General features: G+C 59.6%; 1 protein-coding gene across 4 annotated transcripts in view; it reads right to left on the bottom strand.

Annotated features, from left to right (window-relative positions):
• The window catches only part of FBLN2 (fibulin 2), a 76,569-nt gene that overhangs the window by 45,218 nt on the left and 13,883 nt on the right, over positions 1-17,468 (bottom strand). For all 4 annotated transcript variants that reach the window (XM_082345196.1, XM_082345197.1, XM_082345198.1 and 1 more), the window contains exon 2: positions 4,065-5,383. In XM_082345196.1, coding sequence (XP_082201322.1) covers positions 4,065-5,328 — 1,264 coding nt within the window. In that variant the 5' untranslated portion in view covers positions 5,329-5,383. The remainder of the gene's footprint in view (positions 1-4,064; positions 5,384-17,468) is intronic.

Raw genomic sequence — 17,468 nt, 5'->3', positions numbered from 1 at the left:
CGCTTCCTGCATGTGTGTCCGTGGGCAAGTGGCCCTATTCCTCTGCTGTGCACCAAGGGGGCGGCTGTGATGATTAAAGGGGCCAGTGATCTCAGAGGGCTTACGATGGTGCAGGCACAGGTCATAAGCCGATATGGTGTCTGCAATTAATATACAGTTATTTGAATTTTAAAGCTTCTCTATTAACTCGAACGTCAAACCGCCCGAGGACCGCTGCCCCACAGGATCCGGTAACGTGAGGCCCCGAGGAAGGGGCTCCTTTCCTGCCACGGGGTCCTGGGGCCTGCAGGTTTTGCTGGAGCCCTTTTCCAGGAGAGGGGCTGCTGCTACGGGAACCTCCAGCTTCTGAGGGCCACCCTGACCCTTGTGGCCCAGGAGGGCGGGGGGTGGTCCCCGGCTCCCTCCACCGTGCCAGCCCCGTGGTAGAAGGCGCCCTCACAAGCCCCCTGAGGGACGACAGACGTCAGAGCCCTTCTCCGCGGCAGGGAGCCGGGCATGTGGCTTCCATTAGGCTCCGTCTGGACGTGCTCAGAGGCAGCCTGGATCCGTGGCACAGCTCCGGCTCTAAGGCAGGACCCCTGCTGCAGCCGGGCCCGGGGCAATGGCTGGAGACCTCCTGCGCCAGGCCCCAGGGCTGCCATGGCAACGCGGCCGGGGGCCATTTCCGCCCCACGGCCCGCCTCTCAGCCGGCCCCACCGGCAAGCAGGACAAAGCTACCACCTCCCCAGTTCTCCCCACCCAGGACCCCTCCATCCCTTGGGAACCCCCAGGGCTCCCCGTACAACAGCAGCCACAAGGCTCTAAGGCCCTCACTGCCCCAAGGATGCTCATCGGGCCCCTGACCCCCACCCACCAGGCATCCCCCCGCCACCCTCCCCACTCCGTGTGCATGGCTGTGACCACGGACAAATCTGTGTGGGCTCATCCATTGCCGCCCTCCGTCCCCGTCAGACCCCAAAGGGGAGAGGCTGTGCCCGCCCGGTTCACTGGACGGCCCCTGGTGCAGAGAGGGTGCTCCGCACCTATCTGCTGAAGAAATTAAGTGGGTGGATCGAGGAACAGATGGTGAATAATGACGGTTAACGTTTTTAATTACTCGGCAGTACTAGGCCCCATGCCGAGCTTGAATGAGTTAGCTCATCTAATCCTCAAAACACCCCCAAGAAGCAAGGCCTTCTCTGCCGCTTCCAGATGGAGAAAATGAGGCACAAGGCGGAGAGCCGCTCGCCTGAATTACAGAGCACGTGCCCTGGTGGGTGTCAGGTGGACACCGGCTGAGCAGCAGCAGGGAAGATGGATGGGGGTGGTGGACGGCAGCCAGCCTCCGCTTGCACGGCCTGGGCCAACTCCTGGGTCCCATTTATATTCACCCCGCCGGCCCACCACTCCCAGCTTCCTACACCTCCCTTTCCCCGAGCTCCAAGAAGCACAGCCTGTCCGTGCCCTGCTCCGGGCTTTGCACGTGCTGGGCCTCTGATGGGATGAGGGGCGCTCAGTCAGGGGCCCCACCCCCAGGCGGCCTTCACCAACAGCCACACCCCAAAATCCATCTGAGAAAGCCTGGGGCAGAGGGAAGAACCCGGGGCTCCTGAGAACGAAGCAGCTCTCCAGGGTTCCAAGGCCCACACCACAGAGAGGCCTCTGGCAGCAAGGGGGCGGGTGATGGGGACGGGGCCGGGTCTATTCTGGAAACCCTGGAGGCTGCACGCACCATCCCCGGCGCCAGGCCTGCAAGCCCGCCCGGGCACACGTGGACTTCATTACACCCCCGCCCCACGCACACACCCCGCCCCCTGCAGGCTCGGGGCTGGGTGGGGAGGGGCCCAGGGCTGGATGGGGAGGAGCCCCCGGAAGCCCCCTGCCCTGGTCCCGGTGCCACCTCTCACGTGACCTGCCGCCACGAGCCACACCTCTCCCCCTCAACCTGGTCAGCTGAAAATAAGAAGGATCCCAGCTCCCAGCTTGTGGGAGGATCGAGTCACAGATGGGGCCGGGCACCTAGTAGGTGCTCAGCAAGGGCGAGTTCTGTGCCCATCCACCGAGAGCAGGATGGAAGGAGCCGTCAGGGCGGGGGCCTGGAGGCTGGGGGAGCCTGCAGTCTCGGCCTCAGCCCACAGCGGACGCCCAGCAAGGGCCATAGCTCTGGACACACGGGCCCCCTCCCCCAGGAAACCGTCCCAGACACCACGCGGGCATCCCCTGCTCACAGCCTGCAGACCACACTGTCCAGTTCCTGCCTCCCAGGGGCCCATTACGGCCTGTCCACAGTTGGTACCTAATGAGGGTCTACAGAGTGAATGACACAGGACTGAACAAGACATGGACTTGCAGCTGTGGAGAGAGATATCAGGACACCCAGACAACTCCTCGGGCTCCCTCAGAGGGGGGGGCAGGGAGCTGCAGAGGGGGCATGGAGGAAGGGTCATACAAGACACAAAGACCCGGCGAAGGATTCCTGGCAGTGGTGCTGCCTGAGCTCACTGGGAAGAGTGTGAGCAAAGGGGTGGGACAGAGGGGAGATGACAGTGTAGGGTGCTCATGGGGTGGCAGGGAACTAGCATGAGGGGGGATGACTGGCAAAGGGGTGGCCAGAGAGCCCCCCCATTCCCTCATTAATTCACCCAGTGTTTACAGAGCACCAACTGCGAGCACAGCAGAGAAGATGGCAGACGAGGCCCCTCCACTCATGGCCCTAACATTCCACCGGGGGAGACAAAACTAAACAAGTAACGACGTGCTACAATGCCAGGTATTACTGGGAGGAATTAAAGCAGTGTAAGAGGAAGGTGGGGTACTCTTTGACTGGGGTGGTCAGGGCAGGCCTCTCTAGGCAGGTAACCTTGAACAGAGAGCAAATGGAGGGAAGAAGCGAACTTCATGGACACCTGGAAGAGCACTTCAGGAAGAGGCAGTGGCAAGTGCAAAGGCCCTGGGGCTGGAAAGTACTGGAAGGGGCCAGGAGGCCCGTGCAGCTAAGCACAGTGCGGAGGGAGAGGGTTGCTAGGCACTGAGTGTTTATGCTCCCACCTCCAAACTCATGCGTTAAAACCCTAATCCCCAGTGGGATGGTATCTGGAGACGGAGCTTTGGGGAGACAACTTAGGTCTTGAGGGTGGAAGCCTCATGATGGGATTAGTGCCCTTCTAAGAAGAGATGCTGGAGAGCTTGCTCCACCTCTGACGTAACCCAGATGAGATGTGGCCTCATCTGCTCTGCCAGGTAAGGGCACAACAAGCAGACAGCTCTGCAAACCAGGAAGCAGGCTCTCACCGGACAACCGATCTGAGACTTCCCGACTCCAGGGCTACGGGGCATAAACGTCTGCCGTTCAGCCACCCAGTCTATGTATTTTTGTTACAGCAGCCAGAAGGGACAAGAAAAGGGTGAAGAAGAGAAGGCCCGGGAGGCCCCAGGGGCAGGCTGTGCAGGGCCTGAGGCCCCTGAGAGGACTTCAGTATCTGCTCTGAGCAGGTGGGAGCCACAGCAGGTACTGAGCAGACAGAGGAGGGACAGAAACCACCTGTATGTTAACAGGACCCCTGGCAGGAAGGGGTGACGGACCCGGTACTGGGCGCTTGCAAGGAGCCCCCACGAGAGCCTGCATCCCTTCTGCTGCCACCGCAGAGGCCAAGAGCACAGCAGCCATGCCCAGAGGCTACTGTCGGGGAGGTGCGAGCAGGCAGCTGTATCAGGGTTGTGAGCTCCCACTTCCTGCCGGGCACCCCTGGACCCCTCCACAGGGGCCCCCCAGCCCTGATAAGGTACATGTGAGAGGCCCTCGGCCACAGCCCTGTCAGGTAGCCCAGCACCGACCGTGACAGGGACCCCACCCATCCACCCACCACGCCCCCCCCCAGAAGCTGAGCCAGGAGAAAGCTCCATCTCAGAGCCTCCAGCCCGGAGCTCTGGGGATGGCGCTGGCTGTCCCTGGCCTGGTCCCGCAGACCCAGCTTCCCCTGCTCCAGGCAGCTGGTCTGTGCACAGACCTGGGCCAGGCTACAGAGCCCCGAGGCTGCCCTTCCCTGGGATGAGTATCCCTGGAGGAACCAGGAAAGAGTCTTACCTTCAGGGTCACCTCTGGGGACAGAATGGACAGAGTTGGGGTCTGTGTCTTCCTCTGGCCGAGAACGGGGCAGAACCGGTGGCTGCTTGGGCACTTCCTGGGTGGGTGGGACGCGGGCCGCCTCCTGGTGAGGTGTGGTCAGGATGGCGTGGGTGCTGGGCTCTGCTGGGCCCTCGGGAGCGCTCTGCGTGGCCTGTGATGGGAGGACACTGGCCGTGCTTGACGCTGGAGTGGGCCCAGCTCCCTCCTGCCCGGCGCTGTGGGGGGTGGCCTGGGCATCCGGGATGAGGTTCTCTTCGGGCCGTGCCCTGGCCTCTGCCGCCTCCTCCTGGACAGGGAGACCAGGGGCCGGACCTGCCGTGGGCCGTCCATCCAGCCCCCTGGGGCCACCTGCTGCCGGCTGCTCCCTGACCGTCAATTCCTCTCTCTCCTCCTGTCTGTCCTCCGTCACGCTCCTGGCCTTGGCCTGCACGGGGGCTGGGGGACCCAGGGCGGCAGCTGCCGTGGGCCTGGGGAGGGCGGCCGGCCAGCGGGTGGCCTGGAGGGCTGAAGGTGGCTGACCCCCAGCTCCCAGAGCAGCCGGGCCCCCGGCGCCCGCCTGGAGCTCGCCCTCCAGGGCCGCCGCGGCCTCCGCCTCGGCCACCTCCTGGTCGTAGCTGTAGGGGTCTTCGTAGTGTCGCTCAGGGTCACCCTCCTCGGCGTCTGAGAAGTTTCCGGGGGCGGCGTCTCCGTGGCAGTCGGGGAGCCGGTAGCAGATGAGCTCGCCGCCAGCGTCGGGACAGTGGCAGGCCCGGCAGGGCGACAGGTGGACGGTGTGGCCGGCGGCGTACTTGCGGCCAGAGTGGACGCAGCCCACCTGGCCGCACTGCGGGCAGCTGTCGGCCGCCACCACGGCCTCGATGCAGTTGGGCGGCAGCTCCGGGCACGGCATGAACTGGCAGCTGATCTTGCCGCCGCCCGGCGGGCAGGAGCACTCGGTGCTGCCGAAGTCCACGAAGTAGGACTGGCCGGCGGGCACGCGGCCGCGCACGAAGCCGCCCTGCAGGCAGTCGTAGTACTGGTAGCCCTCGCAGGCGCAGCCCTGCTGCACGCACGTGGCGCAGCAGGCACCCGGCTCCAGCGCCTCCTCGATGCAGTTCTCCAGCGGGGGGCACTCGACGCCCGTGCAGTCCTGCCCCGGGACCGCTGTGCTGGGGCTTGGGCCCAGGGCCAGGGCCAGGGCCAGGGCCAGCCAGGCGCCCACGGGCTCCCCGAGTGGTGCCATGCCCCGCGGCCGGCCTCGCGTCGCCTCCAGATCAACCGTTCTCTCTCACAAGGCCCTGGGGGAATCGGAAAGGACGGGGATCAGCACCACGTGGCGGCCCCAGGGGAGCACGTGTGCACACCTGGCACGTGTGCACACCTGGCACGCACGCCCGCATGTGTGCATGGCTGGGCGGCCTCCCCACCGTCACTCACACGCGTGCGCTCGTCCTCACATCCCTACGCACACGCTCCCTCTCACACCTGCTCAGATGCGTCGACAGAGTCACCAGCGTGGCCCTGCCCAGGGCCGCTGACCCCCACTCTCACCTGCCACCTGACGCGTGTCCCCGGGTGGGACCCTCAGCCGACGGCCCCGCACACACGCACACCGTCACATGCATTCTCCAGGCACATGGCTGGCACGCCTGGGGCATCGCGGTCTCACGCCCTCCGTGGCAGGCATGCAGAGGCCTGGTTACAGCCCTCCAGGCACAGTTACATACGCCGTCTCACCCACAGCCTCACCCATGTGCCGAGACTACACGGGTGGTCTCACACACACAGTCACCGGCACCCAAACAGTTTATCTCCCCCTGAAACCCAGCTTGATCCCCAGCCATGCACCCAGAGTCCCGTGGCTGCCAGCCAGAGGACATGGCCAGGTGGACGCTGGGCAGGAACCAGGCCCTCCCAGGCCTCGGCACACAGCCAAGTCCCCTGCCACGGCCCTCGGACCCCAGGGCCCAGGAACACCCCCCAACAGATGCCCTTGCACTGCAAGTTACGTTGCAGGGGAGCCTCCTGCCAACCTCCTCAGATGCCTCAGCAAACAATACCACCGTTCCCAGAATTACCCTGGACACCCGCTGTCCCCCGCACGTGCGCGCACGCACACACACACACACACACCAAGTCCCGTCCATCCACTGGGCTGCGTGAACAGCTCTCCGCCCTCTGCCCGCTTCTCTCCACCACCGCAGCCCCGCCCCGGCTCGAGCTGCACCCCCATCTGCCCTGGAACACGCCTGCCACCTCCCTCCCCACCATCCACTCCTGCCCTTTCTCTGCAAAGCTGCTGTGATCTGAAAGCAGCTGACCCCAATGTGCATGGTTCCTGGCTTCCCAACCAGGAAGCAACAGTCTGGGTTCCCTGTGCGAGCCGCCCTAACCCTCCCTCCAGGGGCCCTGGCATGACACTCCCGCAGCCCCTCCTTGTCACCCTCTACAAGCCACTCGAATGTCACCTTCTCTGTCACTGTCCTCACTTCTCCCCCCACCTCCATCCTTGCAAAAATCGCCGGTCCCACAGGCCTGGGACCCGCGTGACTCGGGGCCAGGCCTGCACCCCCGGGCTGCATGCTCCTCAGTCACAGACAAGGGCTCCCTCTCCACCCATTCCCGGCCCCGAAGCTACGCTATCGTTTACAGTCACTGCAACGATTGTCTGATTTAGAAAAAAAGACAATAAAGTGAGATCTCTACTGTTTTAAGTTTGTAAGTTTCAAACCTAAAAAATAGAATAATAGGAACTTCTTAAAAGTCTTTAACAGAGAGGAGAAAGAAGCAGCCCTCGTGCTGCCCGCCTCCGGGCTGAGCTGGGGAGAGCATGACAGCAGCGCAAGGACCCTGTCGGGCGGGGCAGTGACGGAGTGACTCAGTTGCCACGCAGCAGGAGAGGAGGTCTGCCTCCGAGGCCAGTCAGCCAGGATTGAGTGCACAGGCCCTCCAAGCCGGCACCCTCCAGAAATGGGGCTTATCAGCAAGTGAGGCAGGCCCCGTGGACATTCTGCCAGCACTGGCACTAGAGTGCGGGGAGCAATTCCAGAGGTTACTGAACGCCAGGCAGTCATGAGGACAATGAAGACATAAATGAATGAAAGCCAGGAAGTGGGACAGGAAGAGGCCGGGGTGGGGGAGAGCCTATTTTAGCCAGGGTGGTCAAGCAAGGCTTCTCTAAGGAAGTGGCATTTGAGCTGAGGCCTGAGGCAATCGGTGGACACAGCCCCATGAATGTCTGGAGGCAAAGCATGTCAGGTGGCAGGAACAGCAAGTGCAAAGGGCCTGAGGCAGGACTGCACGAGGGAGGTGGGGAGCAGCAGGGGCCACTACAGCGGAACCAATGGGCAAGGGCCAGGGTGGTAACGCCAAGACAAGCCCTGGAGCCTGGAATGACCTGATGGGACGCTCTACTTAAAGGGTTCGTCTGCTGCCGCGCTGAGAATGGGAAGGTGAGGAAGAGATGGGCAGCGGCATAGGACGTGGCGGGATGTGCTGATGGCCTGGGTTGGGGTGAGGAAGGGAGTACAGGATGAGCAGAGGTTTGGGCCTGAGCACCTGGAAGGATAGAGCTGGGGCTTCTTGAGGCAGGGAAAGCTGCGGAGGAGGGCCACAGGCCTGCAGGGGAGATGGGCAGCCTGGTTTGGGCCTTGTCGAGTTTGAGAAGCCCAGAGATGGTCCAGGTGAGGATGGTAAGGGCGCCTCCAGGGAAAAGAGCCTGTGCTGGGCGCAGAAAGAGGCCGGGGTGGGGGGTGGGGTCTCTGGACAAGAGCTGACACGCATGTCCCCCCAAGCTGAACGGCCGCCTCAGGAGGGTGGAGGGCCCCATAGGACAGGGGCCCAAGATCCCCATGACAAACCACGGAAATGGGAGGGACGAAGGCCCTCCCTCCAGTCTGCCCTCAACAGTGTCATTTAAGAAAGAAGCTTCCTCCCCCCGTCCCCCCTACCCCAGCCCACCCCCGCCCCTCCTCATCACACACTCACAGGAACCCTGCATCCAGGAGGCAGTACTCCCACCACAGCCCACGCACGGCTCCCAGCGGGGCCTGGCCCTTGGACCCCCTACCGTCACATACTGCCCACAACCATGTGAATCCAGATCTTGGGTTCACCCCAGGCCCGGAGGAAAGACAAAAGAACATCAGCCCCCGGCTTGGTGTTTTCATTGGCTGTGCAACCCTGAGCAAGGCCCCTGCCCCCTCTAAGCCTCGGCTCTTCACCTGCACACAGCGGAGAGGAGGCTCTACCACACCTTAGGTCATAGTTGGGGCCCATGGGCACTACCTAGCCCACGAATGCATTGTGTGTCCCACGCAGTGAGCTTTTTTTTAATTTATTTACTTTATTTATTTTTGGCTGCATTGGGTCTCCGTTGCTGTGCGTGGGCTTTCTCTAGTTGCGGTGAGCGGGGGCTACTCTTCGTTGCGGTGCGCGGGTTTCTCATTGCGGTGGCTTCTCTTGTTGCGGAGCATGGGCTCTAGGCGCGCGGGCTTCAGTAGTTGTGGCGCACGGGCTCAGTAGTTGTGGCTCGTGGGCTCTAGAGCGCAGATTCAGTAGTTGTGGCGCACGGGCTTAGTTGCTCCACGGCACATGGGATCTTCCCCAACCAGGGGTCGAACCCGTGTGCCCTGCATTGGAAGGCGGATTCTCAACCACTGTGCCACCAGGGAAGTCCCCCACGCAGTGAGCTTTTATCTTTCAATTAGTAACCAGCACTTACAAATTGGAAATGCTCATGTGAAAATTCCAGCTTCTTGGGGCTTCCCTGGTGGAGCAGTGGTTGAGAGTATGCCTGCCAATGCGGGGGGCGCGGGTTCGGGCCCTGGTCTGGGAAGATCCCACATGCCGTGGAGCAACTGGGCCCGTGCGCCACAACTACTGAGCCTGCGCGTCTGGAGCTTGTGCTCCGCAACAAGAGAGGCCGCGATAGTGAGAGGCCCATGCAATGCGATGAAGAGTGGCCCCCGCTCACTGCCATTAGAGAAAGCCCTCGCACAGAAACAAAGACCCAACACAGCCAAAAATAAATTAATTAATTAAAAAAAAAAAAAAGAAAGAAAATTCCAGCTTCTTACTTCTCTGGAAAATTCCTGAGCCCCAGCCACCCTGAGGTGTCACACAGGGTGTGGGCTCCCGGTTCCCCACGAAGCCTACGCCACGGACTCTCTGCTCATTCACACGTGGCTGGACGTGCCTGAGCTCAGGGTCCCCCCAGGCTCACCTCTGAACTGGGAGCCCCACGGTCATTCCCACTGTGGTCTCCAGCTGGGAGAATGGAAGTCCGGGCCCCTGCATGCTGCTCAGAACCCCCGTCAGTCTGAAGGGGGTGGGCCCACCTTCGAGAGGGATGGGGCCGGCTGGGACGTGTCCGCAGGAGGTGGCCCAGGGGCGAGGGGCTGGGCCCCCTGGGGTGGCTGCCCTGGGGAAGAGCAGCCTCAGGGGCGCCTGGCACATCTCCACAGCTGCTCAGGACGCGTTACGGCCCCTCAGGTGTGTACGGAGGGTGGAGGGCAAGAGACCTCAGCTCCACGTGGGGAAAGCTTTCTCCAGGTCAGAGTCAGACCAGGCTGCAGGTGCGGAGGGAGCTCCCTGTCCCTGGAGATAAGCTAGCGGGGCTGGGAACACGCATACGAGTGAGAAGTAGGAGGGCACAATCTCTGCATTGCTGGTTCTCAGACTCAAACACGCCCCTCCTGGGGGGCTCCAGCTGCTGTCTCCCACGGCCCCTGCAGGAAGTGGCCCCCTGAATGTGTGGCTTCTGCAAATGGGTCCCCCTCCAATCTGAAAAGAGGAGTCATGAGGGGAGGGGCTGAAAAAGGGGACCTGACCTCCCTGAAGTGGGGAGCCCCGGCAGGCAGACTGTGGTGACAAAGACCCCTGCGGCTGGGCCTGAGGCTGGGTCATGGGGCTCACACTCCGAGGTAGGGGCTCATCGGGGACCAGGCAGACGCAGAGAAAGACCCCCAGGATCGCCCGACACCCACAGATGAACGAAGCTGGGTAATGCACGCACGTTAACAAGACTACGATTGTTACAGTGCCAGCTGGCCTCCGTGAGCCCTGGAGCGGACACCAGGAGAGGGGCACGTACACAAGCAGGCCACACGTGCGTGCGGGGTGAGTGCCGAGCTCTCCTGCCCCATGCATTTCCCTGAGAACCCTGCACCGTGTGGCCGCTGGGTATTTGTCCAGTGGTGGAGGGGACACAGGACACGGGTGCAGGCCACTAGGCTGGTGACCTGCCCGCAGACCCACTCCCTGCCCTGCCCTTCTCCACCCGGCTCTGCACCGGCAGGGACGGGGGCGCTGCCCTCCTCAGACTGCCTTCCCGGGCTCCCGCAGTGCCAGGGGTCACCACTGACAGGGGATCAGAGGGCAGGAGAGGGGTTGGGGTATTGGTTCCCCACCTCCCTTGCTCCTTCCCTCCAGAGCAGGGGTTTGGAGGTAGCTCCTCCCCCTCCCCCATGGCCACAGCTCCCGCTGGAACGCCACTAGCCTGCAGGAGGGCTCAGGTGAGGGCATGAACACATCCAGCCAACCCACAAGCCCATCCCCCCTTTGCTGCGACTGGTGGCGGGGGGCTGTAACCACGAACCAGTGAGACTCAGAATGGTGACCACTCCCACAGGGGACGCAGAGGGACGCTGACCTCGCCCCCCAGGAGCTGGCAGCTTCCGCCCTGGTCTCTGGAGTCCTGAGCCACCAGGAAAACGGGTGAGGACCCTGCCCGGGAGACCAAGCCCAGTGTCCACTCCTGCTGGTCACGCGCTGGCACGTGAGTGAGGCCATTTCGGACACCCCCGGCAGCCCGGAGACTAGTATAAACACCACCCGTGTCCCCAGCGATGCCACATGGAGCTGAGAGAAGGACTGGCCACACCTGCCTAAACCCCTGAGCAAATACACCGCTACCACCAGGTGTCGGGCCGCCGGTCACGCGACAGCTGGACCCGCAAGCACTGGGACCCAAGTCAGCAGCCCCAGCACAGGGTCCAGGGGGGGACCCTCTAAAGGACAAAGGCCCCGAGTCCTGGGCACACAGCAAACGTGGGCAGAGGAGATGCTGTGCTGGGTTCACACTGGCCTGAGACGTGACAGCCACCGCGTGCGGGATTCCCGCTCGGACCTGGAGCGAACAGACAGCTGAGAGACACCGGGCTCCCCGCGGCTCCGAGATGGACCACGGGCCACGGGCCAGGAAGGAACAGCATCGTTCCGTGAGCTCTGACAGCTGCAGACGGTGGTGTTTCTGAAAGACCGACACTGTGAGTACCACCAAGCCTGCGACGTGCCCTCACACACTCAGCGTGAAACAAAGGCCACGCAGCCAACTGTGCCCAGCAGTGAAAGCCGGTGATGGGCGTCTGGGCATCCTCTCCGGGCTTCACGCTCCATAACCAAGAGACGGAGACAACAGGCCTTAGACGGGAAGGAAGATGGGAGCCCCCAACACCACGCCGGGTGCGTCCAGCTCTGCGGGGCTGAAGCAGGCTCAAGGCAGGAGCGGGGAGGTGGCGGAGGCCCTGGCTGGCCAGACCCCTGCTAGGGCGGGGGCAGCGGGCTTCTCACGTAGCCCGGGGTCAGCTTCTCACAACCAGGATGTGGGGGGACGGGGCAGGGGCACACTCAGCAAGGGTCTCTTCCCGGAGCGTCCAGGGAGACAGGAGGCTGAGGGCTCTGTGGAAGACACGCCCACTGTCCCGTATCCTCCCTCCCCCACCCCAGGGCGCCCGGGCAAGGGGGGCTGGCGATCAGAGCTGACCGCGCCTCTGCCGCCCTCACTTGCCTGGCTGTGAGCTCCTCTCTCTGCCGTCCTCACTGCTACCCGCCCGCAAACACAGATACACGTCCCTACAGTAAGTGACCCCGTCCTGATAAATGAACCTCAGTGGCCATCCAGAGAAGGCCCCAGATGCAAACTCTCCGAGTAGGCAAGGCCACCCTGGTGCCCCCCCTCATGGCCCTGGGGTACTGATTGATCACCAGCACCACCACTACTGAAAGTGGGGTCTGGCCTCATGTGACACCGAATCACGAGGTAAGGAAATTCTTCTTTTCTCCAGTTCTCTGAGCCTTCTGATTCTGACAAGAATAGGCTTGCCAGAGCTAGCAAATAAAAATACAAGACATGCAGTTACAGAGGAATTTCAGATAAACAATGCATCATGGTTTAGTATTAAGTATGTCCTGTGCAATATTTGCGAGATACTTATCCACCACTTCTCTGAAATTCCAATTTAACTGGGCATCCTACATCTTTACTGGGCAACCCCAGACAAGAACAAAGTCTCAGGTTGGTGCTGGTGTGGTTTCAAAACTTCAAAAATGTTTGCAGGGGATCTTTCTTTTAAACAAGAGGCAGCTACAGCCAAACACAGATTCTCAAGCAGCTGGGGATGACAGAAGGGAAACAGACACTCAGGACCCTGGAGGCACACCAGTTACAAGCACGCGAGTAATCAGGACCACCTGGCCCGCCGGCCACCACCTCTGAGGGCAGTGCCGCTCCCGGCTTCTCCCAGAAGCCTGCCCAGACGGCTGCCCGCTGCCCCCAAGTCCAGCCAGAGGGTGGTCACCAACCAGCCGCCTGGCCGTCTGTCTATGGAGTGTGTTTGGGGGCCCACACGGAGCTTTTGAAATTAGTTGCTGTTATTAAAACATTGCAATGTTATTAATTTATAATTGATTTAATGTCGTATAACACTTAAAATCAGAACATTTTACACCAAAGTTGGATTCCCAAGTTCTCTAGGAAAATCAGAAGCTGGGCCTGATGGCAGGGTGTCAGTGGTCCACGGCAACTGGTCCACGCTCACTCTCCATCGGCATCACTGGGCTCCCCGGTTCCCCTCTATCCTCCGGAACCCTCCTGGGCCTCCCCTGTCTACACACGGAGGAGGGAGGCCCAGGGGAGGTAGGAGTTCCTGCTCCCCCTGGCCCAAAGCCACTGCCTGAACGGCCTGGTTTCCTGGGTTAGGATCTGTCTCTTCTGTAAGTGGCAGATACTGGGAATTGTGCCCCCTCCAAGGAGCCCGCTCCTACCCAGGTAGGCTCGAAGGTCAATCGTATCAGAATCCAGTGGCATCCCCACAGCCGCACAACCATGGGAGGGAACGCTCGAGTTAATTACACACTGTCTGAAGCCGGGACCTCCCAGAAGTAGAGCCTGAGATGGGGTTCTGAGCATGTGGTTTATTGGGAGAACCCCTGGGAGAAGGGAACAGGAAACAGGATGGCAAAGATGTGGTCTCAGCTGAAGTCCGACACCAGCCTGATCCCACAGGGAGCTCTGCAGCGTGACCGGCACCCCAGGGCTCATCCCACTCAGGGACATCAGTGGGTCATTGGCCAAAGATGGCAGTGGGACGAAGGGGGGGATCACCTCCTGGGCCCATGCGGGGAACCAACACCTGTTGGCCAAGGGCGTCTGGAGAAGCGCGCAGGTGTGAGCCACTAGCAGCAGCTGGGGGACGAGTGCACCAGGAGGAGGAACCAGCCCGGGTACCAGCGGGGGGCACAGGCTCTGCCACACACACATACACCCACCCCCGCAAGAGCAGGTCAGAAAGTCTGCTCCTAGAAACAATCTCCAAACCTACCTGTAATTTATAATCTGGGCTGAGATCACCCCAGGCTCAGAAAGGTAAGAAAGTAATGTACTAAAAATAGTATTTGCACACCAATGTTCATAGCAGCATTATTCACAGTGGCCAAAAGGCACAGGTAACCCAGGTGTCCATCAACAGATGAATGGATAAACAAAATGTGGTCTCTCTACACAATGGAATATTACTCAGCCTTAAAAAGGACATTCTGGGACTTCCCTGGTGGCACAGTGGTTAAGAATCCGCCTGCCAACGCAGGGGACACGGGTTCGAGCCCCGGTCCGGGAAGATTCCATATGCCGTGGAGCAATGAAGCCCGTGCGCCACAACTACTGAGCCTGTGATCCAGAGCCTGCAAGCCACAACTGCTGAGCCCATGTGCCACAACTACTGAAGCGTGCACGCCTAGAGCCCGTGCTCCGCAACAAGAGAAGCCACCACAATGAGAAGCCCGCGCACCGCAACCAAGAGTAGCCCCCGCTCGCCGAAACTAGAGAAAGCCTGCGCGCAGCGACAAAGACCGAACGCGGTCAAAAATAAATTAATATTTCTAAAAAATGGCTAAGAGGGTCAGTTTTATATATATTTTACTACAGTAAAAAGTAACAAAACGTGCACTGTGGAGCCAAAAGTGAATAATCAAAGAGCAGAGAGGAAAGGAAAAACAGTGCTGCACTGAAGACCCAACAGGAAACAAGAGCTGCCCCTGAGACCTCCCCATCATGGTAAGCTTCCTGGCACCCAAGGCCAAAAGGGAAATTAGAGGATGACCTGCTGCTCCTTGTATGATAAGAGGAAGTCATCTAATTCACTGGGAAAAATAATAAACGTGTTCTTGGCACAGAAACTTAGGAGGGATTTTAGCTGTTGATCAGGTTCACATTAACTATCACTTCCTCGGCACCGACACGATGCCAAGCACTGGCCTGAGAGCTTCTAGGGATGTTGATTTCATTTAACCACGCTCTGCAGATAAGGAAACTCAGGCCCAGACAGGATAAACGACCTGCCTCCGGTCACACCATCAGTAAAAGGTGGTGCGCGGACATGAAGCCAGGTCTGCCTGGCCAGGGGAGCACAGCCAGAGGCCTTCAGTTTGTCGATATTCATTGCGCACCTGCTACCTGCCAGTTCCCACAACAGGTACTGCGATGTGGCGGTGAACAAGACCCACAGAGGCCCTACCCCCGTGTGGCCAACATCCTGGTGAAGAGAAGAGACAAATAACAAGTAAGTAAGAAGATAGTAAGGAGGTTGTGAAGGACAGGGCCTGGGGCCCTCCCCTGGCACGAGCGGGCAGAGAAGCCCTCATCGAGGAGGTGACGCTTCGGCTGAGACTTGCCTGGCGCAGATGCGGCAGCCGTGCAAAGATCTGGGAAAGGCATCCCAGGCAGAGGTAATAGCACGGGCAAAGGCCCTGAGGCAGGAACCAGCTGGACCCACTGTGGCCGGCATGCAAGGAACAAAGAAGGGAGCGGGAGGAGGTGAGGTGGGCAGCAAGAAGGAAAGGGGCGCGGGCCGTGAAAGTTAAGGAAGGAGACAAGGTCAGAAGAGGACACTGGTCAGTCAGTCACCCACGCCCAGGGCCCCAGGGAATGCAGCAAGTGTCTTGACTTAGTAGACACTGTTCCAACGGGGCGGGGGCGGTGCACCAATGGGCCACAGCACGCTGGGAAGTCCTCAGGAAGGCGGAGGAAGATTCCAGCCACAGGAAGCGCAGAGCTGGGTAACACCTTAACATCACGGAGGGAGTAGGGCACCTGCGGGGGGAGATGGGGAAAAGACGAGCGGAGGGGGGAGGGTGCTGGGGTTAGGGCGATGGGGGGCGGGTGTACGCTGACTTCCATGTACTTTTTGTATGTTTTTATATGTATTTTTTCACAAGAGCAGAGACTTTTAAAAGAAAAGAGCCTATTATAATAGTCCAGAAAAAGGAAACAGAGCAGAGGCCAGAGACTTTTTGGCAGAAGAAATGGATAGGAGGGGAGGGATATGAAAAACAATCACAAATCACCGAAAGAAAAATGATCAAGCCTGGCTTCCACCGTTAAACACTTATTTTCCTTCATTTCCTCATGGGCAAAAATCTCAATGATTGATGCCATCGTTTGCAAAAAGACACGTCTAGCCTGGGGAGAGCGGCCAAGGCTGAGGGCACAGGGGGCTGGTCTGAGACCCCCGAGGGGGTGGTGGGGGGCTGGGTCCAGAGCACAGGGACACCGGGTCTCAGGCCAACCCTGGCTGCAAAGTGCTGACAGCAGTCAGGCCCAGGTGGAATGCACAGAGGGTGCTGGGGGCCCGTGCCCTCATGCTCATGGGCCCCTGGGGACCCTCCCTGGGTGAGCTCATGAAAACACTGGGAAAATCGTCCTTCCAGTACAACAGCCAGGTCTTGTTCCCTTCCCTTCCCTCTCTTAGCCAATAAAGAAAAAATAAGTAAAATGAATAAAAAGCTCCTTAAACCCTGGGTGAGAGGTGACCCTGCATATATAATCACTAATCTCATTATCGACATAAACAGGTGAAAAATTACGCAGATGAATGTCCGTGACTTATAATCAACCTTTGAGAAAAGAAAACGTTGCTTTTGGCACAGGAGGGAGCTGATATTTTCCTTCCCCACAAGTCATGACTCTGAAGAGAGGAAACACTCTTTGAGCAGAGTGATGAGAAACGGTCCTGCCTGTGGCCAAGGCTGAGTTCACCGTTCTCCCCACCTGCGTCCCCAGTACCCTCCACCCAGCCCCAGACAGGCATCCAGCTCGCCCGTGGTCCTGCCTGCCGAGGACTTCTCGTCTGATGTCCTCCCACCCTGCTCGAAATCCTGATGGTTCCCTACCACCTCTGGCCCTTGGATAATCCACCCACGTCCACCAAAAAAGGAAAATGTGAACAAAGCTTAGTAGTGGACATGGGGTGGTTTCTCATCACCCATCGTACATTCACCCTCCTTCCAAGAAGGGCCCCTGGATTTCATTCCGGGATCCACACCACTCAACTGTCAGGCCAATCAGTGTTTCTCATTCCTCTCGCAACAATGCCTAACTCAGGGATGGACACCAGGCCAACCTGAGCCCATGAGACCCAATTCAAGTGAGACATCAGGCAAATGGCCTCTTGTTCCCACTGTATCAGACAAGAGATGATTTAACCTTGAGGGTCCCTGAAGCCATCTTGTTGTCAGGTGGAGACCGTCTGAGGCTGGAGTCAACTCAAAAAAAAAAAAAAGGGAAAAGGAAAAGCCACGATAACAGAGTCACAGTGACAGCTGCTGAGTACCTAGATCCAGCCATACCTGCAGCTAACTGAAAAGCTGAACTTTGTAATGACAAAGTTGCTCAAGCAACTTTTTGCTCAAGCGACCATTTTGCTCAAGCTAACTTGGACCAGGTTTTCTGTCACTTGCAACCAAGAGTCTTAACAGATATATGGGCCTATATAAAAAAAAATTGTTGCCTATCATTTTAGGGGTCTTACAGACTCCCTGGAACTCACTCATGGACCCCAGGTTGAATACCCTTGGACCAAGGATAAAGTGAAAACTCCTAAGGGTGGCATTCTAAGTCCTTCACCATCTAGCTCTCACCTATCTTTCCCTCCCACCTTTTCTTTCCATTTCCCTCGGTCGCCCCCCATACACCCAATTCCTGCTAAACTTGAAGACTCTGGTTCCCAACTCCTGATCTTGGTTTGTATCATATTCCCAAACCAGGGTGCCCTCCCTCCTGAATCTCTCCACACCCAAACCCTACCCCCTACCTTAAGGCCAAGCCCC

Source organism: Balaenoptera borealis (assembly GCF_965194805.1).
Source record: "Balaenoptera borealis genome assembly, chromosome: 12".
Lineage (NCBI taxonomy): Eukaryota > Metazoa > Chordata > Mammalia > Artiodactyla > Balaenopteridae > Balaenoptera > Balaenoptera borealis.
Note: the sequence above shows the minus strand (reverse complement) of the source record. Positions and strands in the feature narration are given on the sequence as shown.